This window comes from Marmota marmota, unplaced genomic scaffold (assembly GCF_001458135.2).
Source record: "Marmota marmota marmota unplaced genomic scaffold, marMar, whole genome shotgun sequence".
Taxonomy (NCBI): domain Eukaryota; kingdom Metazoa; phylum Chordata; class Mammalia; order Rodentia; family Sciuridae; genus Marmota; species Marmota marmota.
This window is the reverse complement of record NW_025999894.1, coordinates 5,742,933-5,769,862: the sequence shown is the minus strand read 5'-3', so window position 1 is coordinate 5,769,862 and position 26,930 is coordinate 5,742,933. Positions and strand designations below refer to the sequence as shown.

At 50.1% G+C, this 26,930-nt stretch overlaps 1 protein-coding gene across 6 annotated transcripts in view; it reads left to right on the top strand.

The window, feature by feature from the left end:
• Positions 1–26,930, top strand: part of Slc39a11 (solute carrier family 39 member 11) — a 384,139-nt gene that overhangs the window by 245,098 nt on the left and 112,111 nt on the right. For all 6 annotated transcript variants that reach the window (XM_048795690.1, XM_048795712.1, XM_015503535.2 and 3 more), the window contains one exon: positions 13,373–13,543. In XM_048795690.1, the coding sequence (XP_048651647.1) occupies positions 13,373–13,543 (171 nt within the window). The remainder of the gene's footprint in view (positions 1–13,372; positions 13,544–26,930) is intronic.

Genomic DNA, 26,930 nt, shown 5'->3' with positions numbered 1-26,930 from the left:
TAAGAGACAGCCCCGGTGCTGGGCTGGGTTTTCTGACGTCTGTACGCTCCAGTTGAGAACCACTTTGAAAGGCTCTGAACGTGGTTGGCTGGGTTCAGTGGCCATCCACCATGCAGCTGCTCATGGACGTCTCCTGACCTGCACACCCGCTCCGCCGCCCGCCATCCTTACAGGACAGCTGCTAACTGTCCCTCTGCCTCCCAGCCCCATGGTCCTTTCTCTCACAAGTATGTCCCTCTGAAGCTGGGAGAACACAGAGCTCTCACCAGCCGCATCTCTCCCCTTTCTGAACATTGGTGGATGACATTTGTCTTCTCACTAGGGAAAGTTACTCTTCCCGTGTACCTCGAGGTCCTGTCTAAGTAGGAACAGTGGCAGAAAGTCCGCCCTCGCTCTACTTATTCCACCAGGCAGAGCCCCCCCCCCCCTGCCCGGGAGTGCCAGGGCAGCCCCCTCTGTCCGTCCCCCACACTGATTTCACCAAGTCTCACTCCTTTGGATTTCTAATTTCTTTGATTCCTGCTCTCAGAACCAATTTTTTCTTTGCTCTGTTGGCTCCAAGAAACCTCAGGTCAGCACAGTCGTCTCTGCCTGCCAGCTCCCTTCTGAACCAGCGCGTCTGGCTCAGTGGAAGGCTCAGAATTCTGCCTCGCTGCACTGGAGTTGAGCCCTGTCCAGGTCACCTGGGCATCTCGCTGGCCCCCCTTGGATTGAGTGGGTGGACGGACATCTTTGAAAATTCGGAGGCCCCCAACTCCGTGAAAATGGGTAGAGAAAGACGTGTTTCCCCTGTGGGCCGCTGTGCTCCAATGGGTGGATCGTTTCTTCCCTTCCAGAGACCATCTCTTCTCCTGTCCATTTCCTTCTGACCTTGTCCATGGGCAAACCCACTTGTTCTTCCCAGCAATTAGCCATCTGATACTACTTTATTAAGCCATTATATTTCTCTTTAGACTCATTTTTTAAAAAAAAAAAATTATATACATATATAAATTGACTTTTAGAAATTTATTGGGAAACAAAATGGCTTAACAAAGTAGCAAATGAATATATTTTGTATATAAATCATGCCTATATTTATGTATTTATGTGTGTACACACATCATCCATTTATGCATCTGTGTATCCATCTATCCATCTCCTCTACTCTGGACGATAAGCAGGTGGCCAGTGTGTTTCAGGGATGCCGTTGGCCTACCATATTCTTATCTCCCTGGTGGTAACACATTTTAGGAAGTACAAACTGGTATCAGGGTTACCCTAAGTACACTACAAACTCTGTTGGGGGAAAAAAAAAAGAAAAGTTACTTTGTATTCCCAAGCAGTATAGAGTATCTTAAGGGGCAGTACCCCCTCCTTTTATTGACTGAAGGTCTCTATTATCTTTAGCAGAAGGCAATCCTTTCTGAAACTTGACAATGTCAACATGATTGTGGAATTTTAAAGTGTTCATATTACAGCCAAGCCACAGTTCTGCTCTGCTAACCTGGAGATTAGGGATTTGAATGGTAATTTTTAATGGTGCTGGTTAGGCAGGTCCTGGTTACTGTCTGCTCTTCACCAAACCCTACAGCGTGGGTAATGTTATTAGCCCCGCTGGGCATATGTGGAAACTGAGGCTCAGGATATCAAATGACATGCCCAAAGAACCAGCAAGTGGTGGGTTGGAACAGGAATTGGGGGGCCCAGGGAACCGGCAGGTAGTGATGGCAAAATAGCTGAGAAACTGGCCAGTCAGCCGGCAACTCCCATGGCCTGCTTCTCCAAGCCCTGTGCTCGCCCCTGCCCCAGCTCAGAGCCTGGCAGAAGTTTACTTAAATGCCATCTGACTGTGCGCTTTGTCACAGAGAACACCCAGCACCTGAGTTGGGAGGATGGTTATTCTTCAGTAGTTGGGACCTTGTTCTTGTAGAGTTTTTGTTTTTCCTTTCTAACAGCAGGAAGGGATGCCTGGGGTACAGTTTCTTCACAATATTTATGATGCTGCTTGATTAGATTAATAGCATGAAAACATTGCAGGGGAAGACATAGCTGATTAAGAAAACAAACTTTCTGAAACAAACATAGTTCATTTACATAATGTGTAAATTATTTGCATCTCAATGATATGCTAATTGCTCCTCCTAAACCCATACTGATTAGACGTGGGCACACCCAACCCTCAAATGTCCACCCGAGCCTCCAGGAGGCTTCACCTTCCCAGCTGCCTAGCTTCTGCTAAGGGGCTGCTTTTTAACTCGGAAGAACCAGGTATCTGTGCCTCATTGCTCATTCTCTGTGGTAGAGACGCCCTCCACTTCATCCAGGAAAGGGCCGTGGCCTCTGATCCTTGTGGGAAGCCCACTTGCAGGGAACCTGTGCAGCTAAATTCTTTGGATGCAGAAAGTTTTGGGGATGATTCCACTGATGCCCAAAGGGATCTTGAAAGTCCTGCTCTATGGGTCTGTATCAGATTCAGCAAAGTACAACCTATAAGCCAAAGCTGGCCCACTTCTTGTCTTTATAAACAGTTTTCCAATGCCTTTCTGGATTGTCTGTGAATATCTTGGTGCAACATCAGCAGAGTCAAGGAGCTGCCCTGTGAAGTCTAGCATTTTACCATCTGGTAGGTTTCCTGACCCTTGATTTATATGTCTATAAGAGAGGCCTTTGGATAAACTAATGTCTGTCTAGCAATGACATAAGGGTATTGTGGAATGAGATTCTTAACCTTGAAGATCATAAACTCCCTGGAAGTACACACACATTCCCAGGAAGAAGCATCCATTGGCTTCCACGATTCATTCCACAGATATTTGAAGGCCTACTATGTGCAAGTCCCGTGCATGCACAATTGTGAACAGAACAGACTCCAGCCGTTCCCTCGTGGTATTTATTTATGCTGGTTAGGCAGGTGGAGTCCTAGAGACAGACAACCAATAGAAGATGCACTTGAAAACTTAAATATTATGAAAAGTCAGGCTGCAACAAAGAGATCGTCCTTCCCACTTGTTTCTCATTTGCCATTCAAGCTGCACCCAGAGGAGGAAAGGCTCAGAAATGGCTCATCACGGCGACATTGATGCCCCAGATGTCTCTGAGATGTATTAGCCCTTTGAAGTTCATGCAACATTTGGCCAAGTTTTAAGTGGCCGTTTATAATTCCTGTCCAACTCTATTCCATCATTCTCAGCAGCTCGACTCACTAGAGAACTGAGAGGTAGCTGGTTGTGCCTGACTTTGAAGTAATTTAGACAATGAACACACATCCTTTTTATTTAGGAGAGGAAAAAAAAGTCTATTTTGAATTCTCCATTTGGCTACTGGAAATTCTGCTGTTGCTGCTCTTGACCTCTCATAGCTAAAGGAAATTCAGCTGAGAACCACTGATACAGGAGGACAATTAGTGATGTCCTTGTTTACTGCTGTGTAAAATCACGACTCAAATCCAGTTGGAAAGCTGTGTATGTGTGGTGTATGTGTGTTTGACTGTACAAGTATGCATGCTGTATAGAAAAAATTTTAATTGTTCATGTTTAGAAGATGGCTACCAGTGGGTGGTGAGTGACTCTTTTCTTTGTGCTTCTCAGTAGTTCCTAAAATTTCTCTAAAGCATAGGGGTTTTTATATTATCAATATAATTTATACAGGTGCCATGGTATGCACCTGTGGTTCCTGCTGCCCAGGAAGCTGAGGCAAGAGGATTGTATGGGGCCAGCCTGAAAAACACATGAAATCCCATCTCTTAAAAGAAAAAAAGTAGAGAAAGTATTTTAAAGAACCTCAAGGAAAAATAATTTTATTTGGGAGCACCAAGACACATAGTATTATCTGGGCAAGTGAATTTGATCCTCATGGGGTGGATATTCTTACCCTGTGAGCAGTTGTAATGTGCCATCCCTGGAGCCCTTGGGGAGTTCACAGACTGGAGCAGGATTCTGTGAACATTAGTGTTGGAAGTACCCATGTTCTCCTGGGGCTGCAGAGTTGGCCTGAGGGATGGCTTAAGTAGGCTGACTCAGAGTCTGGGGCTGCCTAGGTCGGGAGGATGTCCACATGGGAAGGTGCCATGGACTCTGCCTAACTAGGCTCATGAACAGTTGGAAGAAGCTAAGACCTTGAGCTAGGACTGTTCCAGAAAACTGGAGGCAGACTGGGCTGGGGAATTCTATTTCGATTATATCTTTCTAAAGGGAGGGGAAGATCTGGAATAAATTCAATGTATTTTTTTATATTTATTTTTTAGTTGTAGATGGACACAATGTCTTTATTTATCTTTGTGTGGTGCTGAGGATCCAACCCAGGGCCTCGCAAGTGCTCTACCGCTGAGCCTCAACTTCAGGCCCAAATTCAATGTACTTTGAAGGCATGGATGTCTAAAGGACATGAACAAGGCTCCCGTGTTGGCTGCCCCCCCCCTTTCCCCTTTCTTCCCTCTCCCAAGCCCCTGGCTATGCTCGGGAATCCCCTTCTCTCCTTCGGGATGGATGCTGGCGTTGCGGACCTTGCCTTTCTTCGTGTCTCTTCAGCAACAGGTGATGCTGGCTTGGCCAGTCTGCTGGACCTCGTGGCAGTTGGATGGTGGTTCCACCCAGGAAGTGGGGGTGGCATTCAGTGTTGACAGGCTGAGTGCAGGCATTTGACATCAGCAAATGGGTAGGGTGGCAGTGCCGAGAGTCACGGTGGCCTTTTGTCTTTGATGCCGGAAGTCCTGACCCGCATGACCCTGTCTGGGTTCTAAGGTGGGATCTTCCTGGGGTGTCTTGTGAGCCTCTCAGTCGCTGCCCAAGAGCTCCGTGCCCAGGCTGGCCTGGACTTCTGTCCTCTTCACACTCTAACTAAAGCCGCAGGTCCCCTGGCCTCCTTCCAACAAAGACAAGCAAAGCCTCTGTGGGCCCCCACCTATCTATCTTTCTCTCCCCCCCCTCCTTTCCTTCCTCCCTCCCTTCCTTCCTGGACTTCCCTGGGCTTGGTTGGCATCCATAGTTCACAACCTAAATCACAGGAAAACCCCAAGCCAGGAAGTCTCTGTGCATTTTAATGTGGCTCAAACCTTTTAGTTCTACATTTTCCTTTTGTTCACATTTTCCTTTTGTGACTTGGGGCAAAAGAAATGCTCCTGCTCCTTTTGTAGCTGACAGAATTCAGTAGCATAAGCAAACCCCGGCAGCAGGTGAACTGTCAGTTAGAGGGCCATCAGTTTCATTGACATTGTCCTGTTTTGATTCCTAGCGACCACCACGCAGGACAGGAGAGGGAGAAGGGAGATAATGGCCGAGCGGTGGACTGGGACATGTGGACGCAGGCAGGGGGAGGAGGGCAGGGAGTGCCTTGGCTTGGGGGCTTTTCCTCTCAGTTCCTGTGCCGTCCTTTCATTTCCTGTTCTGTGCCCTTGCAACGGCTCAGATTCTTATTTGATACAAGAAAACAGCGGTTCCTATCGAGGCAGCTCAATGACCTTTTGCCCTCCTGTCTCGAATTCCTTGGCCTTCCCCACTGGAAGAATTCAGAGAGATTTCTGAGAGGATCCTGCACATCCCAGGTGTCCACATACAAGGCAGGCTCAGGTGTCTCCCTGTTACCGAATTGGACTGAAGAATACTTAGATGCTGAGGAAGTACCTAGACTGACTCGCATCTGGGTGGTCTAAAATATTAATTTTCAAAATCTAGTTTGGGTCACAGGTCCCTTGGGATTGGGGGGGGGGTGTGGTGGCGGGGACATGGCTTGTACAGTGCAGACTTCTTGGTGTCTCACCAAAAGATCCTAATTTGGTAGCTCCAGGGAGGGGCCCCGGAATCTGCATTTTACAAGCTCCTCTGCTTTTGGAGATTCAGTGTGTAGCTGACAGTCCTCGCTCTCAAAATTAGAGGCGGCTAGGGGACAGCGTACCCCACTGGGGAGAGTGAGCTGAAGGACAGTTAGGGTTACTGTCCACAGCTGGACGTGAGCACAGTTCTCCCGTCCACCTTCTCCTTGACCGAGAAGTTGCAGCTGTGTAAGTTAAGGGGCACTTCCCATCTTTCTGGGGGATGTTGGGAGTCCTCTGCAAAACCCTCATAGCTTGCTCCTTCTCCAAGATGTCCTTTGCCAGTGAGTGTCCAGGGACTTTTTGAAGCAAACGCTCTTTGCTGGTGGGTCCTGCAAAAACTCCCAGGGCCCCTCTCCCATGGGGCATTTGTACTGACCATGCACGTTGAGGGTGGGCAGGGAAGAACTAGGGCGGCAGCCCTGGAGCCCACCCAAGATTTATTTTTAGACCACAGTTAATTCACCAGGAATGAGTTCATGTTTACCAAACGGCAGTCTGTGCCTTCAAAGTAGAACCGCAGACCAGGTAGGTGGACCTTTAATTATTGGACATTTTGGCTCTGTTGCCTGAAGGTAGAAATTGTTTTCCCCAAATACTTGGAGTGAGGAACATTTTTTAGTGGGTGGTTTGCTTAATGGATGAGAAATCTTTCATTAATAGTGAACCCGTCTTTTCTTCTGATGTTTAATTTTCACCAATTATGCAGATCTATTTGTATCTGCGTTGTCGCTAAGCAATTGCTTATTCATAAGCATGTAAGGTAAGGCCTGGGTGACTTGCAGTGCCTGGGAAAACACGTACTTACAGAGAAGATGAGGAAATTGAATCAGCCCTTACACAGGCAGCGTTTGGCCTTCTGATAATCATGTGGCCTGTGACTATTAGAGTGATAAATGGCAATGTGCATTATAGTTACGAAGATTGAAAATAAGTCCATGGTCATGTTTCTTAAGCTCTGGGTGCCGCTCTGCCTAAAGGTCAAACTGAGCATAATGAATACTTCAGTTAGCTTCCCACGAAGTCTCTGTGCTCTCCCTGGGATCTTTTCCTGCCCAGGGCCACACACGGTGCATGCAGTGCATCCTCAATGGAGTCTACCCCGAGACCAGCATGTGGCTGTTTTCCTAGTAGAGTGCAGTTTGTCCAGCTCCTCTTGCCCCATAGAATCCAGGCACGGTTGGGGGTGTCAGCTAAAACACAGCATACCTAGTTAAATTTGAATTTCAAAAAAATACAACAAGTACTTTTTAGTGTAAGTATATCCCATGCAATATTTGGGATATACTTATGAAAAAAATTAAATCTGAAATTTGTACATGACAGGATATATCCTGTCTTTTAATTTCCATCTGGCATCTCTGGCAAGGTCTTTGCTCATAATAGACTCTTTCTCCCCTTGCATGGTTTGCAATGCTGCTATGTAGCTTTTAAGAATCCCAAGGCTTGGGGAGGGGGTGGAAGGGGAAGATATTCACCCATCCTCTGCTTTTGAAAGGAGTGATATTTCAATATTGAGAGAGAAAATGATCTGAGAAAATTAGTCTTCGCGACCATACCATATAGAGTCACAAGTAAAGCCAGATCACATTAAAAAAAAACAAAACTCAAAAAGGGACTGAGACTCCAACCCAGACAGGTGGGTACACGAGTCTGATGTGCAATAAGACCTGCTGCTCCCAGCCAGGACTCATTAGTCACTGACAAACCTAAGTGGATAGCAGAAAATTACCCATCTGTAAGGAATTAGCTAATCATGTTATTGTTACTTAAAAGAGGGCTCATTTGGACCAAGGGCATTTCACAAAAGAGGGAAGAAATAAGCCTCTGAAACTCTGAAAAATGTCCAACTTTACTTGTAGTCAAAGAAATACAAATTATGGGAGACATCATTTGCTCCTTAAATGAATACACTCATTTTTACATGAGAAGTACCCAGTGCTAAGAAATAACTGGTGAGAACTTGAGAACTCTACCATGGGCTTGCAAACCACTGAGTCTTCCTGGAAGTTAATTAGAAAAACGCATCAAGGCCCTTTAGCCAGCAGTTCAACTTCTGGGAGCTTTGTCCAAATTTCTGATTGTTTGTCCTGGTTAAAGTTTTTGCAGTGAGATTTATAAGGAAAAAATAATTTTAGAAGCAGTCGAAATACCCAGTGGTATGATAACGTAAGTAAGACTTTGTATCACTTGAAACACACACACAAGGGTGTTTAATCATATGGGGAAATTCTTACGTGAGAATTTAGTGAGAACACAAAGCTGTCTGCTGTTGTACAAGGTGACATCTCAGTCCCATAAAACTGCCTGAGAAAGTGGATTAGGAAATGCGCCAACCTCGAACTATCACTATTTTGTGGGTGGTGCAATGCTTGGTGATTGGCATTTTCTTCTGTAATCTTCTAGGTTCCCAAGGTTGCTTTAGCATGCATTTCTACTTTTGCATAAGCAAGCTTAAGGACAAGGACGCTTTTTGTGAGTCACTGGCCCAATGGCCAGATGGGTGGGTAGAGCAGCCACCCAGCCCTGCCCATTACGTGTATCACAATGGAATGCTCTGCTGTTGGTTTTAGGCTGGGACTTTCCACTTGCCCCCCAGGTATTAGTAGTTCCAAGGGTCCTGGAGGATTTGAGGACACTGCTAGGTGTGTAGCCTGGTTAAGACTCAGAGAAGCAAGGGGTTTTATGGGGAAGGCATCAGCGGCATCTCAGCCAGAGACTGTGTTTCTGGCCACTCTGCAGCCAGCCCACCTTCCCTGCGCCTGACAGTCTGGCCACAGGCTCAAGTTCCCTCTGGATTCTAAAGACCAAATTTAAGGCAAAAGTATTGGAGAGTCAAAATCACCCCTTTAAAAAAATCCATGTTGTTCTTTGAGCCAGTAGAAGTCCTAACACCCTCCAGAAGATCAAAAGCTAAGAATCAACTTCTTTCATTTTTTTGGTCCCCATTTTTGCGGAAGCCTCCCCTTTTCTGCAAAGGCCAGGCAGAAATTAATTTGAAGAAGCAATTAAATGTGGAATTAGGACAAGGGATTAATTGGGAGGATTTTCTTACTCATTTTTAAATGCATGTACTTGCCTTTGCATTTGTAAAAATGCACATGGGCTACAGCTCCCTGTGGTTCAGTTTTAGGAAATGAATTGCTGCTGGGTATTTAGTTACAACCAGGTGCATGAAAGAATTAAGGGTCTTTGTGCAGATTCCCCCCCTCTACAGGAAGAACAGCTCCCCATGTGCTGAGCTCCATTTCCTGGGGTAGGTTCAGCCCACTTTACATGTCCCAGTGGCATGTATGATTCATGAAGTTGTAATACAAAGAACCAGTGCCTGATGTCATATGTAGAAGCAGCTTTTCCAAGTAGATTCCCATTACGAGTGGGAGGGAGCAGAAAGAGTATGCCCCCAAGTGGCCTGAGACTGGAACTGCATTTTTTAGCACTTGGGAGAGAAAAAGACGACTGAACGTGAATAGGAAAAGAAACTGTTTTGCAAATAATGGGTTCATATAAGTAAATGCTCTAGAGCCATTACAAGTCAGAGTCATAGAAACTAAGACATTTAGAAAATATTTCCATAGTTTAAAGTGAAACAGCAGAATAGGAAACTGTAGCATGAATTGTGCTCTGTGAGCCTAGCGTTTGGACAGTGCGCCCACATGTTTTAACTCACAACCTCACTAAGTTGGAATGACTAATTGATCCCATTTTACACAACAAGGAAACTGAGGCACAGAGCCTGCATCTCCCAAGTGCAGCTTTATGGCTAATAGCAGACGGTGTGGTCCCTTGTCAGTTCCCCTGACCACGGCGTCACTCTGACTCACAGAGCATCACCATGCAAGAGCTGGACAAATGGAAGCAACTGCGTTAGGTCTCGGGGCCCTGTTCTCTCTGGAAAGTGCGCTTCAGTGGAGTTATATTTTTATAGCTCTGCCAAAAGGGAATGGTGGCAGCTGTGGAGAGGTTGGAGACTGCCGTAGGCTTTAGTTTGGGGTGTCTTGGAATGAGGGGGTTTTCTGCTGGGATCCAGGAGAGCTTCCCTGGCTCTGCCTCAAGTTTCCATGTGACAGTCAAGACGGTGTCCGTGGGCCTTAGTTTCTTAGATGCCATGGTCAACATGAGCCACTGTTGAGTAATCATTTCATGTTCAAATTCAGTGTTAGACATAAGGAAAGTCCTTCTAATCCCAACTATAATTAAAGACCAAAACCAAATTCTCTGCAAACATCCTTGCAATTCACGTTGGTAATTCTGTTTCTCCCCCTAAACGATGCTGATTCTCTGGGCAACAAGAAGGAAAGAAGACTGAGTGGGCGGATGCTCGTCTTCCCTGCCTTTGATTGGCTCTGGGGCGCGGTTTGTGTGCCCCTGGTCCATGGTGAACACAGCGGGCTTCTCTTCATTGTATCTTTCACATCAGGGGTTTAGGAAAGGAAGTATCTTCCTGGGGAGTTTGAAGTTGTCTGCACTTGGCAGGTGAGGATTCGCCTCCTTGTGCTGATCCAGCCGAATCGCCTCCAGTGGCGGCTGGTGGTGCTGCTGGAGCGCTCTCTAGGATACTGTCGGTTAACTAGCACTGCTGGCCTGTTGGAGGCCTGAGCGTCCGTCTCCAGAGATGGACTTAGGTAGTCCCACTGTCCCAGGGACAGTGTGCTCATATGCCTGTGTCCACCCCTGATGAGGGACAGTCACCACTGCAGGGGAATTTGACTTTCACGATATTCCCAGCCTAAGGTCCTCGAATCCACAAGGAGTCAAATGTTGTTTCAAAACCGCGTGCGTATGCCTTGCTGGAGAGTGGGTTGTGACCTTGTCCTTCAAGATGACTTGGCACCACTGGGGAGGACCTCAGGGCCACGTGTGCTGTGGCGAGGTCCCGCCCCCTGTTCTCAGGAACTCTCGTGTGGTCCTTGTCACTCCCCTCTGGCACACGCCCACGGGCTCTCAGCCCCACACACTCGTCATCCTCTGCCCACAGGCAGTGCTGTCCAAGTAGCCTTCCCAGGAAGGCGAGCTGCTCCAGGGGCACCTGGCTGTCCATGACGATTCATTTGGACCAGGCTTCCTCCTTGCAGACTCATGAGTGGCTGCTACCAGGTGGTGGCTTATTTAACTTTCACGAGTGCCTTGGGTGTCCTGCCCTCCTGTTTGCCTCAAGGGAAGACATGGATGCCAGTCTTCACGTGTTGGACCTCGAGTCCAGAAGCACGTCTTCGCTTCGGCTAATTCTTCACGCGGCTCCGTGTCCCTGTTAGACACAGTGGGGGGCTGGCCCTGCCGGTGGCTCCTCCCACCTTTGTGGCTTTCTGTGCATCGCCTGCCTGGATCTGGGGTCAGATGTTCTTGTGACGTTAGTGATGGCAAGTGCAGCCCTAGGCTTGCTTCAGGGTGTGCGTTCCTGGTCCCCAGATGTAAGGCGTTTACCTGCCTTCCTGTCTGTCGGCTCTCAAGCTATACATCTGTAAAGGAAAAGATTATTTTTTGCTCCTTATCAGCTGCCACTTAAAGAGCAGATAGGCCCAGGCCAGTGCACTCAGAGGGGACGTGGGGACTCGGGAGCTCAATCCAGGAGAGAGCTGAGCACGCTGCTGTGGACGCCATGCTCCTGTCCCCAGTACTCTTGGACTTGCTGACCGAGTGCTTAGCCATTTCCCCACCAGCCTCTGAGTCCTCCAGTCCCCTCCCGACCCGTGTGTAACTAAAACACACATGTGCAAAAGGCAAGGGGCTGCCTGGTGTCCCTGTCCAGAAAGAGGGTCCCACGTGCCACTCACAGGTACCCACATGCATGTATCAGTGTGTGCACACCTCCTCACGTGTGGTGTGTTGCCACCCAGACGGCCTGAGAGCAGTGGCTGTCCACTTGAGATGGTCACATTCCCCAGAGGCCAGAACTGTGAGCTGGGCCTCCTGGCTACTGCAGGCTGGCACCGAGCGGGCGGGCTGGCTGAGAGCCCAGCAGCAGGGGGTCCACCTGCTTTGGCACCTTCTTGGTCTTCAAGCTGCATTTGCTGGATTCCAGGAGACACAACGATTTTCAGAAGAAGGGAGTGTGTCCCCTTTTCATGTCTTTGAAATACAAAGCAGCAGCGTTCCTGTCCTGTCGGGCGGGTCACCTGAAGGGAATCCCAGGTGCACTTTCCTGTGGTGGGACTGTGCTCTTTAAAGCGGCGCCCCAGGGGATGAGACAAACCAGGGCCTCGGTGCCCTGGGGACAGGGGCTGGGCCACCCATCTGCCCATGGTTAGTGGAGGCTAAGGAGGCTCTGGCGGCTCCTGTTTCTTGACAGTTTTCCTCCAACTCCTGGCTCGGGTCGAGCGGTTCCTTCCCTGGACGTTCTGTGAGTGGAGTGTCTGCACTCCAGGGTCCTGGGTGAGGGCTGTCACGCTGTCCCTGGCAAGTCCACACACGAGGCTTCTGCATGTGTCACGGTCAGGGACATAGAATGGATCCCCCAGACGGGGACACTCAAGAGTCAAGGGCACTATGAGCCCTGGGGTGTGGCTCCATGGCAGAGCGCTGGCCCAGCAGGCGGGAGGCCCTGGTGCCATCCAGGGCCACCAGAAGGGGAAACCACATCCTCTGGGAGAAGGCACAGGGCTGAGTGGTGCCCAATGCTGCACCGTGTGCTCTGGGCCCCTGTCTGACAGCTGATGAAGCCCACCAGGCTCCCCTCCCCGGTGTGGGGAGAAAGGAATAACCCAAGGTGCCTGGGGGTGCAGGTCCCTCCGGCCCTGGGAAAGGACCCAAAATAAACCAAAGAGGGAGTTTGTACTATTGAGGGTGGGTGCCTGACACCCCAGGGCTGGGTGGTGAGGTGGCCCCCGTGTTCCGCGGGACCTGGGCAGCGCGGCTTCCCTTCCCTGCTTGCTGATGTCCACCTGCCACCTCGGTCCATCCTGGCATAGCTGCCCCTGTCACATGGCCTTCCAGTCCACCCCCCCCAACAGCCCAGGAGTCACCTTGTCTCCCTGGGGAGGGAGCATAATGGGCTGGGTCTGACCTGAATTGGTCCCTGTGAGGTGGGTGACCAGGGAAGGGGTAGGGCCACAGGGCCTGCAGTTCTGTAGGGCTGGGGGAGAGAGCGAGAACAGCACCCACAATAGCGATCAACACGTCCGTATATTCTGGAACCTTCTGCAGTTCCTCACTGAATCCTTGTAGAACCACGTTGAAATCACTACTGGTGTTGCTTTTTTATGAATCAGAAACTATAGCACAGAGAGGTTGACAACTATTTTAGTGCCACACAGCTAGGAGAGGCCGTCAGGAAGCAAACCAGGTGATTTGGTTCCAGATGTTGAGCTCCTTGTCGGTGTCACCATCAAGGGTCTCAGCGGGCATCATGGGGGCACATCTTCATCTTCCCCACCTTCCTAGTACCTCTGCACCGGCCGTGAGCGTGTGTTTGAAGGGTGTTTGCTGGATGACTGTATGAGGGGGCAAATGGCCATCAGGACACCAGGTCTGCCGCAGTCTGGAAGCAGAATGTCCTCTGCTGGGCGCTTCCTCTTGGGCCCCTTGCTCAGGGGTCCGCCTGCACATTTTCAAAGCCTCTTTCCCCACCCTGCTCTCTTTGTTCAGACAAGAGCGAGAACGGCGAGGCCTACCAGAGGAGGAAGGCCATGGCCGCCAGCCTTCCCGAGGGCCTTGCCCCCCTGGCGCCTTCCCACGGAAGCCCAGCCCAGCCCGGCGGCAGCAGCTGGAGGAGGATCCTGCTGCTCATCCTGGCCATCACCATCCACAACGTTCCAGGTGAGCTCTCCCCTGGGCCCCGGGCCCCCTGCACTTCTCTGGCTGGACAGGGGTTGGGCGGTTTGGGTCCTTCCTGGGGGAGGGGCTGCGGAGCTTTCTCCCTTGGCTTCCAGTTATTCATTGATGGGTGTATGATGGGTTAAAACTTCCCTAAAGGGAGGCTGAGACAGGAGGATGGTGAGTTCAAAGCCAGCCTCAGCAAAGGTGAGATAGATGCTCAGCAACTCAGTGAGACTGAGTCTCTAAATGAAACACAAAATGGGGCAGGGGAAGGGGCTCAGTGGTCAGCCCCACCCCCCAAATAAACCTACCTTTAAATACCTTCTGCCATTCTTCCCACGAGTCCCTTCTTTACATACTTGGTACCCAATGGCCACGTGTATGGTGTCCTCAATGGGACGATCACCATGGGGACGGGGTGTTTTACAAATGAGATATCTGCTGCTCTGTCTGATGCTTTTTGAAAGGATTGAATTCAATCAGGTTTGACCCTGATATTTCACTTACTCTTCTGTGAGAAACGGCAGCACTGATCTTTTCCTCTTTAGCATCGAAGAGTGATTTGTTTTGTGTCCTTGGATTTATTTTAATGGGGGAGTGGGACTTCTGATGTTTTTATTTCAGAATTAATGTATGTTTCTTCTAGAGGCGTTATATGTAGTAAGAACAAAAATATAAAAAAAAAACAAGCCCACAGAGGAACCAAGCTCCGGGGGCACTTTTTGGAATTCCAGCTCCGCCACCCACTGAGTTTGTCTCCACAAATTGCTTGAACTCCCTGAACCTTGATTTTCTCATTGATGAGATGTGAGTGAAGCTATGCCTGGCTTATTTGAGAATTAAATGATATGTCAAATACCCACAAAGCTTTCTGTACAGTGCTTGGACCTCGTGAGCCAGGATGGCGTTGGTGACAATCCTGCCTGCCATTCCTCCACGACTCCCTCCATTCTCATTGCCTCAACTTCTGACCATCACCAGTTAGAAACCTGGGCTTGAGCACTCGTCTTCTCCAGGGAGCACCCCAGGTGATTTATTTCCCACATCCTCAGGAGTTCACAGTGACCCATCCCTTATCTGCTCGGCAGGGCAGAGGAAATGGTAGCCTATGCTCAGGTCCTGCGGCAGGAGCTTGCCTGGCACCTGTGGAGAGTGGCAGGTGTCCAGTGTGGCCACAGAATGTAGAGCCGTGGGGAGAGAACAGAGGTACTAGGAAGGTGAGGAAGGTGATGTGCCCTTAGCTGGAACTCGGAGGCCTTAAGGGACTTCCAGTTTTGCTCGGTGGGTGAGAAGCCATTGCAGGGTTTTAATGAAGGAGCATATGGCTCAATCTGAGCTTTAACGGGCTCTGTCCAGGTGCTGAATTGAGACCAGACCCAGGACAGGTGAGGATGGAAGCAGGGGGTCTCAGGTGGAAGCCACTGCAGAATCCAAGTCAAAGACAGCGATGGCTCAGACCAGGGCAGAGGTGGCAAGAAGGGGGCCCATTTTGGGTGGGGCCAACAGGATTTGTTGAAGGACTGGATGTGAGAGAAGATGAGTCAGGAGTGTGCAGAGGCTCAGGGCTGATCTGCTCCAGGGTGGTGCTGTGGTCGGCTGAGAGGAGAAGGGCTGCGGGGCAGGACTGGAAATGTCAGTGGAGGAGGTGGGTCATGGGGGCGTGCCTCTGTGGCACATGTGTTGTGTCTGGTGAGTGGAGACCTTTCTCATCTCCTGGTCACCATGTGAGCTGCTCCCCTCTGCCACCCTCTTCCACCCTGATGTTCAGCCTCACCTCAAACACAGAGCAATGAACCCGCTGTCTGTGGACTGAGACCTCTGAAACCGTGGGACCCAGAATCATCTTTTCCTCCTCTAAAGTTGTTCTTGTCAGGTCTTTGAGTCTCAGCAGCAAAAAAGCTACTAAAACAGAAACTGGTACTCAGAAGTGGCCTCATTGCTGTGACCAACCTGACCACGTGTTTCAGAAGCTTTTGGAGCTTTTTGGAATTGGTGGGAGGAATTTTGAGATGCTTAGCAGTGCGAGCTGGAAATACTTGAGGTTGTTGTAAACTGAGGTTAATGGCCAATGCTGGTGGGAGCCCAGAAGACCAGGTGCCGATAGTGAAGACGGGGCTCAGGAGGGTTTAGAGGAAAAGGAGGACACTATTGGATTAGAGGCCATTCGTGTTATGTTCTAGCTGAAAAGCAGTCTGTGTTTTGCCCGTGTCCACAACTTTTTGTGAGGTTGATTTTTAAAAGCAATGGGCTTCTTAATCTGGTGGAAGAGATTTCTAGACAGCGTCATATTCAGCCAGTGTCATGGATATTGCTGGTGGCTTTTAGCCAAATTTAGGGTGATTCCAGGAGCAGAGAGCAGAGCAGAAAGATTTGAAAAACTTGGACTTGAAAAGTAAACTGAAACTGGGGCCAAGGAAGGTGCAGTTGTTAGAGACATTGTAGCCACTAAAACAGTGCTGAAGGCTCTGCCCAGAGATGATTAAAAAAAAGATGGTTTGAGGGCATTTCAGGAGCTGGCAACACCAAACTTATCTCAAACTAGAGGAAGTAAAAATTCTCTTGAAATCAATGAGGCACCTTCTTGCATAGGGGGGCCTAGGAAGTTTTTTTTTCAACATGCTCAGCCATCCAGACACTGCGAGGCCCCTGCAGCCAGGGTCCGTGGAGGTTTGGAGACTGCTCAAGATGGCATCAGACCTGGGCCTCAACCAAGCGGTGCTGGTTCTGCAGGAATGCAGGATGCTGGAGTTAGGGGGTCAAGGAGGCTTGCACCAAGATGTCGAAGGGAGGCCAGGCGAGTGCAGAGTCCCCGTGGGCACCTCCTGAGAGGGCAGTGTGTGGGGAGGGGTAAGGCAGTCAGAGCTGCAGCAGAGACCCCAGGATTAAGAAATGCCGGTACCATGGAACGGCTGCTGAGAAAGGCTTCAGGAATGGAGCAAGACAAGCCAACAGAAAGCCCACCTGGGCTGCAACCAGTAAGGCCACAGGGGCGGAGTGTCATGCCACGTGCCCCAGATGCCAGATCTGTGGAGCTACGGGACTTATTTGACCAGCTGATGTCATTCTCGCTTTGGTCCCATTCCTTCTTTCTGTGCCCCTGTTTTTGTGAATGGGAATGTTTACTCTGAACCTTTAGACTTTGGGTATTTGTGGATCACTTTTGTTTTACAGGAGCTCGTGAAGCAAGCTTGCCCTCAGTCTCAGAGGAGACTGGACTTGAAGTTCTGGCCAATCTTGAACCATTGAGACGGGGGAGAGGGGGTGGGGGGCTCTTGTAAATGGACTAAACGTATTTTGCACTGTGGGATGAGCATAAGTTTGGGAGCCAGGGGTGGAATGTTCTAGCTTCGATGTCAGTTGTCCCTGAAAACTCACGTGTGAGACAGTGCCAGAAGATTTAGAGGGGGAATGATTGGGTTATGAGAATCTTCACCCAATCATGTGAGTAACCCCCTGATTTGATTCATTGAGTGGTCACCAAAAGGCCGGGCAGGGTGTGGCTGGAGGAGGCGGGTCCCTGGGGGTGCACTCTTGGAGTCTGTATTTTGCATGTGGCGAGTGGGAGTCTGTCTCTATCTTCCCGATCATCACGTGAGCTGCTTCCCTCCACCACACTCTTCCACCATGATCTACCTCATCTCCAGCCCCAAGGGGTGGAGCCAGCCTTCTATGGACTGAGATATCTGAAATTGTGAGCCCCACATAAACTTTTCCTCTCCTACAGTTGTTCTAGTTGGGTCTTTTAGTCAAAGCAGCCAAAAAGCTGAACAAAATAGTGGGTTTGGGTGGCTGTTGGACTTTAAGTGGAGATGCCGACTAGACGGCGAGGTACACGGTTCGGGGCTGGGGGTGAGTCTGGCTGGAGCTGTGCGCTGTGAATCACGGGCACAGGAACCCTGTTTAAGCCCATGGCCCCGGCTGAAACCATCAGGACAGGTTCCCGCCCAGGAGGTGCGAGTCGCCTAGGAAAATAAAAAGTCTGAAATAATCCGTAAGCAAAAAAAGATAAAGCCGGAGATGGGATTTTAAAAAAGCGGAGCGCCTGATGGGCCTTCCAGTCCTCATAGGAGCCGGAACTGAACAACTGAGAAAGTAGGGGGGCACCTCAAAGGCAGGGGTAAGGCTCCAGTGGGAGGAGTCTCGTTTGGTACTTCTCGGGCAGCGGGGTTTTGCAGTAAACAGGCTGATTGGCATCTGGTAAGCCACACCCATGTCCCGGAGGCTGTCGGGCTCAAGCTGGTTCCTCCCATCTGGGGAGCTGAGCCTGAACTTGAGGGGTGAGCTAGGAGAGGGCACCCCTTGAACTAGGCATTCTCAGCTAGGGGATTGTGCCCGAGAGTTCCTGAGACCTTGCTTTCCTGCCTAATGGCTCCAGTGTCACTCAGTTTACCCACAGCTTCCTGCAGAGGCCTAAACACAAATAGGTGAGCCTTGAGGGACCCCACCGTGGGTTAGCCCTGGAGTCTCCGTTTTTACTTGAGGCCAAAGAGACGGAGACCCGCCCACAGGCGTCCCTTTGATGACAGCTGTTTTCTGAGCCTGTCGTCAGCCGCTCACCTTTGAAAAGGTCTCTTTCTCAATACTCTCCTTCAGAGTTGATTAAAAACTTAACTAGCACTTTGACATTCCCAGGCTCTAGGCTCTAAGACTTTTCAGAGTATCTAAATAGATGATGGAGTTTTTGAAGTTTTTGTTTTTGTAAAGAGGAAGGATAGGAGAAGCTTTTTAATGATGCTCTTGGAGGTTTCTGGGCATGAGGACATGGCTGTGGGCTGTGCACACATGCAGGGCACTTGGGTTACCATGTGACACATGTGCAAGGACCACCAGTCCAGTCTTCCTTGAGACTCCAGCAAAGCTGTGGGCGAGAAGTTTGTGCATTCACATGTCAGTTCTTTGGGGAGGCTATAACAAAATGCCACAGGTTGGGTGACATACAAACCACAGAATTATCCATCATCATTCTGGAAGCTGGAAGTCTGAGGAGTCTGTAACAGGACCAGGCTCTGGTGAGGGCGCCCTTCCAGGTTGCAGAAGGCCAGCATCTCGTGTGTCCCCACATGGTGGAAAAGGGCGTAAGACTCTCCAAGGATCTGTTTTATAAAGGTGTGTAATCCCATTTGTGAGGGCTCTGCCCACGTGAGCGCCTCGCCCTCCCCACCAAGGCCACAGGTCCTAATGCATCAGCTTGGGGGTTAGGTTTCAACACTGGGATTTCAGGGGTGGGGACACACCATTCAGGTCATACCAACACACAACATCTTGCAGGCACTTTGGGGAGTGTTGACATCATGAAGACTGTCCCCAGCCCTAGAGTGGAAAAGAACCCCCACTTTAGAGGGGAAAACTATACAGTTGTACAAGCAGTTAAGTGATTCAGGTGAAGATGAATAGAGGCCATCAGGCATGCACCTGCTGGCAGAGCATGGAAGCCAGACGCCGGCCCCCAACAGCCTGGGACCCGGCTCCTGCCTCCTTGCAAGCCGCTCCCCAGCCTCGGCTTGTGCGCAGCCCTGGGCCCCGACACTTGCTGGAGTCTGTTGGGAAATGGTGTTGGGGAAGCACCCCATTCTCTCTGAAAGCTAACCTCAGATGGGAGCCTCTGAACACCGTGCCTCTGGCGTGTCTGCCACAGTGTGGCCCAGACTCGAGGGTCTGCCTCCCAGAGACCCCGGGGCATTAGGAAACCAGCCTCCTTTCTGCATCCGAGTGGAACTAAAAGTCAGCTAGCCACTGAGTTCCTATTGACATCTCCTCGTTGATGACCTGTTCAGCAATTTGTATGTGAGAAAGTTAAATTTAAGCCTAAAGGAATTCTAGGGGTTTTCTCACTCGAACACGACTCCGTCTGAAAATACAGTACTGCTCTGGCTCCTGCCAGCCTAGCTTGGGACCGTTCTGTGAAGAATGATATGCATAGTGCTTTCTGAATTTCATTTTTGGTGGGTGCTGGGGATTGAACCCAGAGCCTTGTCCTGCTAAGCACATGCTGTGCCTCTGAGCTCCCTCTCTAGCCCCTGAACTTCTTATATGTAACAAAGTTAAATATTTCCCCTGTTATGATCACTGTTGCTCTAATTGCTCGCTTGGTTTTGCAAACAGCTCCAGCTCCCTGTTATCTGGAGCTGTTTGCAAAAAGGTGGGTACCATGCTCATTCTTTTGGATCCAAGGTCCCAAAACACACTGGAAGTCTGGTATACTCAGGACATAGTGTATGCTTGAGTGACAGGTGCATTTGATACCTCCCCTGCAATCCAGATGAGGAGCCTGGAGGGTCGGGTGACTATCCTTCGGTGCAATGGCCACCAATGGGCTAAAGGGAGAATCTTTGACAGGTGCAGATCCTGATGATAAGTTGCAGACAGTTGTCCCCATTACGTTTGAGATTAATGATGAAGCTTCTCAGAAGCAGCAGCTAGATGAATGGATGCTCTTCATCTTCCTCTCCTTGGAGTCGAGAGCCAAGTGCATGTCGTTCATTTTGCTGGCTATGGCTGTGATTTAAGGAGACCCAGGGGCCACTGTTTGTGTCTCTGGAGCAGCACAGTGGTTGGTTTTAATTATCTGGCATGTTGTCACTGATGGTGGTAATAATGGCTTCAAAGGGAATGCTTGAGGCTTTAGTCAGAAGTGATTTTTGTTTTGGGGAAACAAAAACACAAATTTTGACACCAAAATATTAACAGTGGTTATTTCTGGGTTTATGACTGACTTTTATTTTTTTAATTTTTTGGTAAGATTTACAATGGAATTGTCCTACAGTAAACACTTACTTGTTGTGATCAGATAAAGATATTCTTTGGAAGGGGGATCTCCATCAGCTCTCTCCCTCAGCCCCTCAGCATACCCACCAAAGTATAGAAGTGAATTTCTTTATGCCAGAGATAATTTTATTGGGGCCATTTTAATACCTGGAGGGGCTAGAAACTGAAAGAAGGACTGTATTAGTTGATAGCTGCTGTAACAAATTATTATAAACTGAAAACTGCTTAAAACAATCCAAATTCATTCTCCTGCAGTTTTGGAGACCAAAAGTCTGCAATTGGTTTAGACTGAGCCAAAGTCAAGGTGTCAGCAGGATGGTGTCTTGGCTGGAGGCTTGGGGGGACAAGGAGGTGTTGTTCTCTGCCCCTTCCATCTTCAAGAGACTGCGGGTACTGTTTGGCTCATGGCTCCTCATCCTAGTCTGTATCCCCAAGCTCATAATGCTTTCTCCTCTGTGTTAGATCTCCTCCTTAATAAATATTCTTGTGATTTCATTCCGGGTCCACCCCGATAATCCAGTATTATCACATCTGAGAATTCTTTTTGTCAAAAAAGGTGACATTTGCAGACTGAGGCATGAGGACCAGGATATATTTGGAACCATCATGTGGTCCACCACAGAGACCAAATGGATCCTTCCAATGAAGTCCAGAGAGGATTAGCTGGGGTTCAGGAACAGACTCAACAGCAGCACGTCAGTCCTGTGTGAACTGGATTCCTCACGGTCTTGGTCCTGCCCTGGGCCTCCTTGGGCTGCTGCCCACCTTTTCTACTTCCCATCCCTGGCTGTTTCTGTTTGAGCTTCCAAAGGATGCTTCAGACCCCAGTTCTCTTAGCAGCTTGTTCCCTGGGCCTTTGTCTTGTGAGGATGTTGGATGGTGGTCAGAGGAGGCAGGGCATGTATTGAGCTTGCGTGTGTCTGCAGCTGGGGTGGCCATGTATCATGGTGGGCGTTGCCATCCGTGTCTCCTGGACCACCCCCCCTCACTGATCTCCCCATCTTAACACCACATACCGCTCTTGTGTTGCCCACGGTTCTTCCTGGCTCGCCAGTTCAGTGACAGGGAAGAGATCCAGGCTCTCACTTCCTGAGCTCAGTGTTGTGGCTAAAGGATTGATGCCTCTGCTCATTCATCTCATTTGTGCATGTTCATTCCTTCCTTCCCTCCTTCCTTCCCTCCTTCCTTCCCTCCTTCCTTCCCTCCTTCCTTCCCTCCTTCCTTCCCTCCTTCCTTCCCTCCTTCCTTCCCTCCTTCCTTCCCTCCTTCCTTCCCTCCTTCCTTCCCTCCTTCCTTCCCTCCTTCCTTCCCTCCTTCCTTCCCTCCTTCCTTCCCTCCTTCCTTCCCTCCTTCCTTCCCTCCTTCCTTCCCTCCTTCCTTCCCTCCTTCCTTCCCTCCTTCCTTCCCTCCTTCCTTCCCTCCTTCCTTCCCTCCTTCCTTCCCTCCTTCCTTCCCTCCTTCCTTCCCTCCTTCCTTCCCTCCTTCCTTCCCTCCTTCCTTCCCTCCTTCCTTCCCTCCTTCCTTCCCTCCTTCCTTCCCTCCTTCCTTCCCTCCTTCCTTCCCTCCTTCCTTCCCTCCTTCCTTCCCTCCTTCCTTCCCTCCTTCCTTCCCTCCTTCCTTCCCTCCTTCCTTCCCTCCTTCCTTCCCTCCTTCCTTCCCTCCTTCCTTCCCTCCTTCCTTCCCTCCTTCCTTCCCTCCTTCCTTCCCTCCTTCCTTCCCTCCTTCCTTCCCTCCTTCCTTCCCTCCTTCCTTCCCTCCTTCCTTCCCTCCTTCCTTCCCTCCTTCCTTCCCTCCTTCCTTCCCTCCTTCCTTCCCTCCTTCCTTCCCTCCTTCCTTCCCTCCTTCCTTCCCTCCTTCCTTCCCTCCTTCCTTCCCTCCTTCCTTCCCTCCTTCCTTCCCTCCTTCCTTCCCTCCTTCCTTCCCTCCTTCCTTCCCTCCTTCCTTCCCTCCTTCCTTCCCTCCTTCCTTCCCTCCTTCCTTCCCTCCTTCCTTCCCTCCTTCCTTCCCTCCTTCCTTCCCTCCTTCCTTCCCTCCTTCCTTCCCTCCTTCCTTCCCTCCTTCCTTCCCTCCTTCCTTCCCTCCTTCCTTCCCTCCTTCCTTCCCTCCTTCCTTCCCTCCTTCCTTCCCTCCTTCCTTCCCTCCTTCCTTCCCTCCTTCCTTCCCTCCTTCCTTCCCTCCTTCCTTCCCTCCTTCCTTCCCTCCTTCCTTCCCTCCTTCCTTCCCTCCTTCCTTCCCTCCTTCCTTCCCTCCTTCCTTCCCTCCTTCCTTCCCTCCTTCCTTCCCTCCTTCCTTCCCTCCTTCCTTCCCTCCTTCCTTCCCTCCTTCCTTCCCTCCTTCCTTCCCTCCTTCCTTCCCTCCTTCCTTCCCTCCTTCCTTCCCTCCTTCCTTCCCTCCTTCCTTCCCTCCTTCCTTCCCTCCTTCCTTCCCTCCTTCCTTCCCTCCTTCCTTCCCTCCTTCCTTCCCTCCTTCCTTCCCTCCTTCCTTCCCTCCTTCCTTCCCTCCTTCCTTCCCTCCTTCCTTCCCTCCTTCCTTCCCTCCTTCCTTCCCTCCTTCCTTCCCTCCTTCCTTCCCTCCTTCCTTCCCTCCTTCCTTCCCTCCTTCCTTCCCTCCTTCCTTCCCTCCTTCCTTCCCTCCTTCCTTCCCTCCTTCCTTCCCTCCTTCCTTCCCTCCTTCCTTCCCTCCTTCCTTCCCTCCTTCCTTCCCTCCTTCCTTCCCTCCTTCCTTCCCTCCTTCCTTCCCTCCTTCCTTCCCTCCTTCCTTCCCTCCTTCCTTCCCTCCTTCCTTCCCTCCTTCCTTCCCTCCTTCCTTCCCTCCTTCCTTCCCTCCTNCTCTCCTCCTCCTCCTCCTCCTCCTCTCCTCCTCCTCCTCCTCCTCCTCCTCCTCCTCCTCCTCCTTCCTTCCTCCCTCCCTTCCCTCCCTCCCTTCCTTCCTCCTTCCCTCCCTCCCTCCGTCCCTCTCATAAACAAGTTTATTTTGTGGCATTTTCCTCCTAGGATGCCTTATTTTTAAATTTAAAAAAAAAATCCCCAAGCTTTATGGGTCATTCGAAGGCTTGCTAGTTACCCCTCCACACCAGGGGAACTGTCCCTGCTAATTCCCTTTTAAAGGACATAATTCACAGATTGTAAAACTCACCCTTTGAAAGTGAACATACAGTTATACCTACACAAGTCCTTAGTGACTGAGGACAGACCTCAGTAGGTCCCACCAAGGCATTGGCTGTGGGGTGTCTGTGAGCCCTGCTTTCAAGGGGTGCCGGCTGCTTTTGGATTTGAATTTGGTGTGAAATACAGATGATCTGTTGAAGCACTCATAAGTAGGGGATAGTTGAGAGGGGCAGGAGTAGTGGCTGCTGTTGCTGACAAGAACCTGGACATCTGGCTTGCCCCTGCTTGGGCGGCTCTGGCGGGGCAGCACTTGGAGCAAGGTGCGGCATCTGGCTTTCAAGAAGGAATCGGCGCCAAAGAGGAACATACAGACTCTTGATTTTCCTGGGACAGAGACTGGGTAGGAAATTCTCTTGTTGTATATGGACCTTCCCAGGGGACATATGGAAGGAACCCCTTGTATTCTGCTCTGATTCCACAACTGGAGGGTGGTCTTGGCACAGCAACCTGGGCTCAGCCAAGGAGGAAGCAGAGCGCCCCACGAAGCCACAGATTATTGAGGCCCCCGCATGTGTACCCACCTGGATCCTGGCGACCATCTGGGACCCATGGAAGTCGTCAGCCAGAGGGTTGTTACAGGATAGGCTTTAGAGTCAGAAAGACTGGTTCCTAGATCCTGCAGCCACACATTATTGGCAAATAAAATATACCTGTGATACTAAAGGCTGCCCCCTATGGGGCCCTGGGGCCCAGGCATTGAAGAAAGCATTCCAGGGTTAGTGTTGAGATATTTGTGTCTCTGTTTAAATGTGATAAACAGATCCAGAGGGTCCAAGGTCAAGCCCAAGGCCAGCCAGCCCATTGTCATGGGTGCAGCTGGGCACAGTCTAACAGGCCACCCCTCTGCCTTATGCTCTGGGGAGTGTTTCTTGTGGATCTCAAAGATTTTCTGAGTCTGTAACAGAAAAGTTCTGGAAGCACCTATTGCTCTTTGAGGTTTGCCACCTTCAGTGTTAATGCCTGGGGCACCACCCTGAGGTGTCAGCAGGTTAGGGCCTTGGACATAGGCAGGGAACCTGGGCAAGAAGCCTTGCCCAGGTCTGCTAACCTGGGGCCGAGCATGTAGCATGAATGCCCGTGAGCTGAGGCCCCCATACGTGTACCCACCTGGATCCTGGGGACCATCTGGGACCCATGCAAGTCGTCAGCCAGAGGGTTGGGACAGGACAGGCTTCAGAGTCAGAAAGGCCGGTTCTTAGATCCTGCAGCCACTGAGTGCTTCACTAGCTGGGGGACCTGAGGTCAGAGCCTGGAAGTCTGTTTTCCTGGCTGCAGGATGGAGATAATATCTGAGCGAGCCCAGGGCCAGGGCACCATGCTGGGACCCTTTGGTGCTGCTGCAAAGCCTGAGAAGCCAGGGACCCTCACCCTCACCCTCTTCTCTTCCCACCCACTTGTGGCCACACTTTGCTCTGAGGATCAGAGGTCTTCTGGTCTTTGCCATGGGGCCTGGAGTGGGGACTCCAGAGCCTTTCAGTTTTCATCTCCAACAGGTTATTCGGAGAGGCATCTCGTTTATTGCAGGAGTTTGAAAACATTGTAATGTTCTCCTTTAATTATCTCTCAGTGGGAAGCCTGACATGATAATTGGCACAGGCTCCCAGACAGGGTGATGTTTTGCTCAACATCACGTGTTCCCGGGCGGGAGGTGTAGCCGGAGCCAGAGGCACGTGTCTGGATCACACCTTTGAGTGTGAGCGTGGGAACTGGTACAGACGCCCCACAGGGGAAATCACAGCCCAGGGGTCCCGCAATACCCCAAATAAGAGTGTCAGAGTGACTTCCAGGTGCCCCGTCATCCCCTCTCACTGGCTCTGGTCAAGACACCTGAACACTACACCCCACATTTTGGCCTTCAGATGCAGGAAGCTGTAGCCAAAGCCCCCGTGAAAGGCTGCCCTGGGGTTTGGGCTGGAATCAAGACTCATTTCCACCCCTGCTCTGAGACGTCATCCGCCTACCATTATGTAATTCAAGAAAAAAATTGGAGCAAGGAATTGGAACGCGGTTTTATATTATGACTCAAAGTGTTTGGAGACTCTCGGCTGCTGTTCTACCGTGGCCGATAGGTATTGGCTAGAATGGGGTTTTCTACGGCATTTTAGACCTGGACCATCCAATATGATAGCTGCCTGTGTTTAATCAAAGTTGGATAAAATCTTCTCAGCTGTGCTCAGGGGACACGGATGCAGGGTACTGGGTGCTGCTGTGCTGACAGCACCTGTGGGGACTGTTCCCCCGCCGCGGGCAGCTCAACTGCAGTGTGCCCGCCTCTTGGCAGAGGGTGAAATGTCAGGTTCTCTGTGAGGAGCCACAGGCTGGCCTCAGGAGCTCTTGCAGGAAGGCAGTCTGAGACCGCTGGTCTCAGCCCCGGGGTGAGTCACAAGTACATCATAAATAAAATAACCTACGTATCAAACTTGGTGTTTTATTATTTAGAAGAAATGCTGGGTGGTGTCGTCATGCCTGGGAAGCTGTCACTCTGGCTCACGTTGTTTCTGGCCCATCTTCTTAAGTCAGGGTCAGAAAGGGGTGGGGGATAGTTGGGCAGGAAAATGTGTAGCAGCATGATGTCCGGTGTGAGGAGATGGCAAGAGTCACTGCAAAGACTCGTCGCCTCTCCTCTGGCTGTCCTGTGTGACCCACCAGTGGACACCTGCCCCTCTCTGCCCAGGTAACATAACAGGCCTGTGTCAGCTTCACCTGCCTTAAATAAGAGCCTGCCCCGACTCAACTTAGGTTTTGAAAGGACACTCTGTTACTTGAAAACTGCTGCAACATTTATTATCAGGTTTTTTGCTACGGGCATTGCCCCATTCATTACCCATGGCCCCTAAATAGATGGTTACCTTAGAGTGCACTGCCTGGGGAAGGTTTGTGTGCCTTGTGAGAACAATGCAGGACATTTACTGTGCACAGCTGCTTTTATTCTTTGGCTGCCAGGGAGCACAGAACCCCATCTGTCACCTGGTGGTAAGAATTAACTACATTCTTAGGGTATGAATATCAGAATTCCCCTATTTTACAACCAATTGCTGTACCGTACAATTTCAGAAGGGAGGGGACTTATGAATTAATTGGCACAAGTGATGTTATTCCTGTGTTGCTGGTTTTCTTCATTGTGTTTCCTGGCCAACGCCTGCTGGACTGTTTCTCTGTGAAGCATGTGGATCGCCCCATCCAATAGAATTCTGTACAGTGTAAAATGACAGAGTTCTAAACTTTCTAGTAGCCATGTTAAACAAAAAAAAAGGTAAAGTTAATTAAAGGAGCTTATTTCATCTCATCTAATGGAGCCACAATATTCTCATTTCAACATGGTTATTAATATTTTAAATATTAGTATTTTAATAGTTGAGACAGCTTACCTTCTGAAAAAAAACAGTGTGTATCTTTGAACCGTCAGAATGAGAAGTCGTCCTACCCAAACAAAGCTGTGTATAATGGAAAAAATG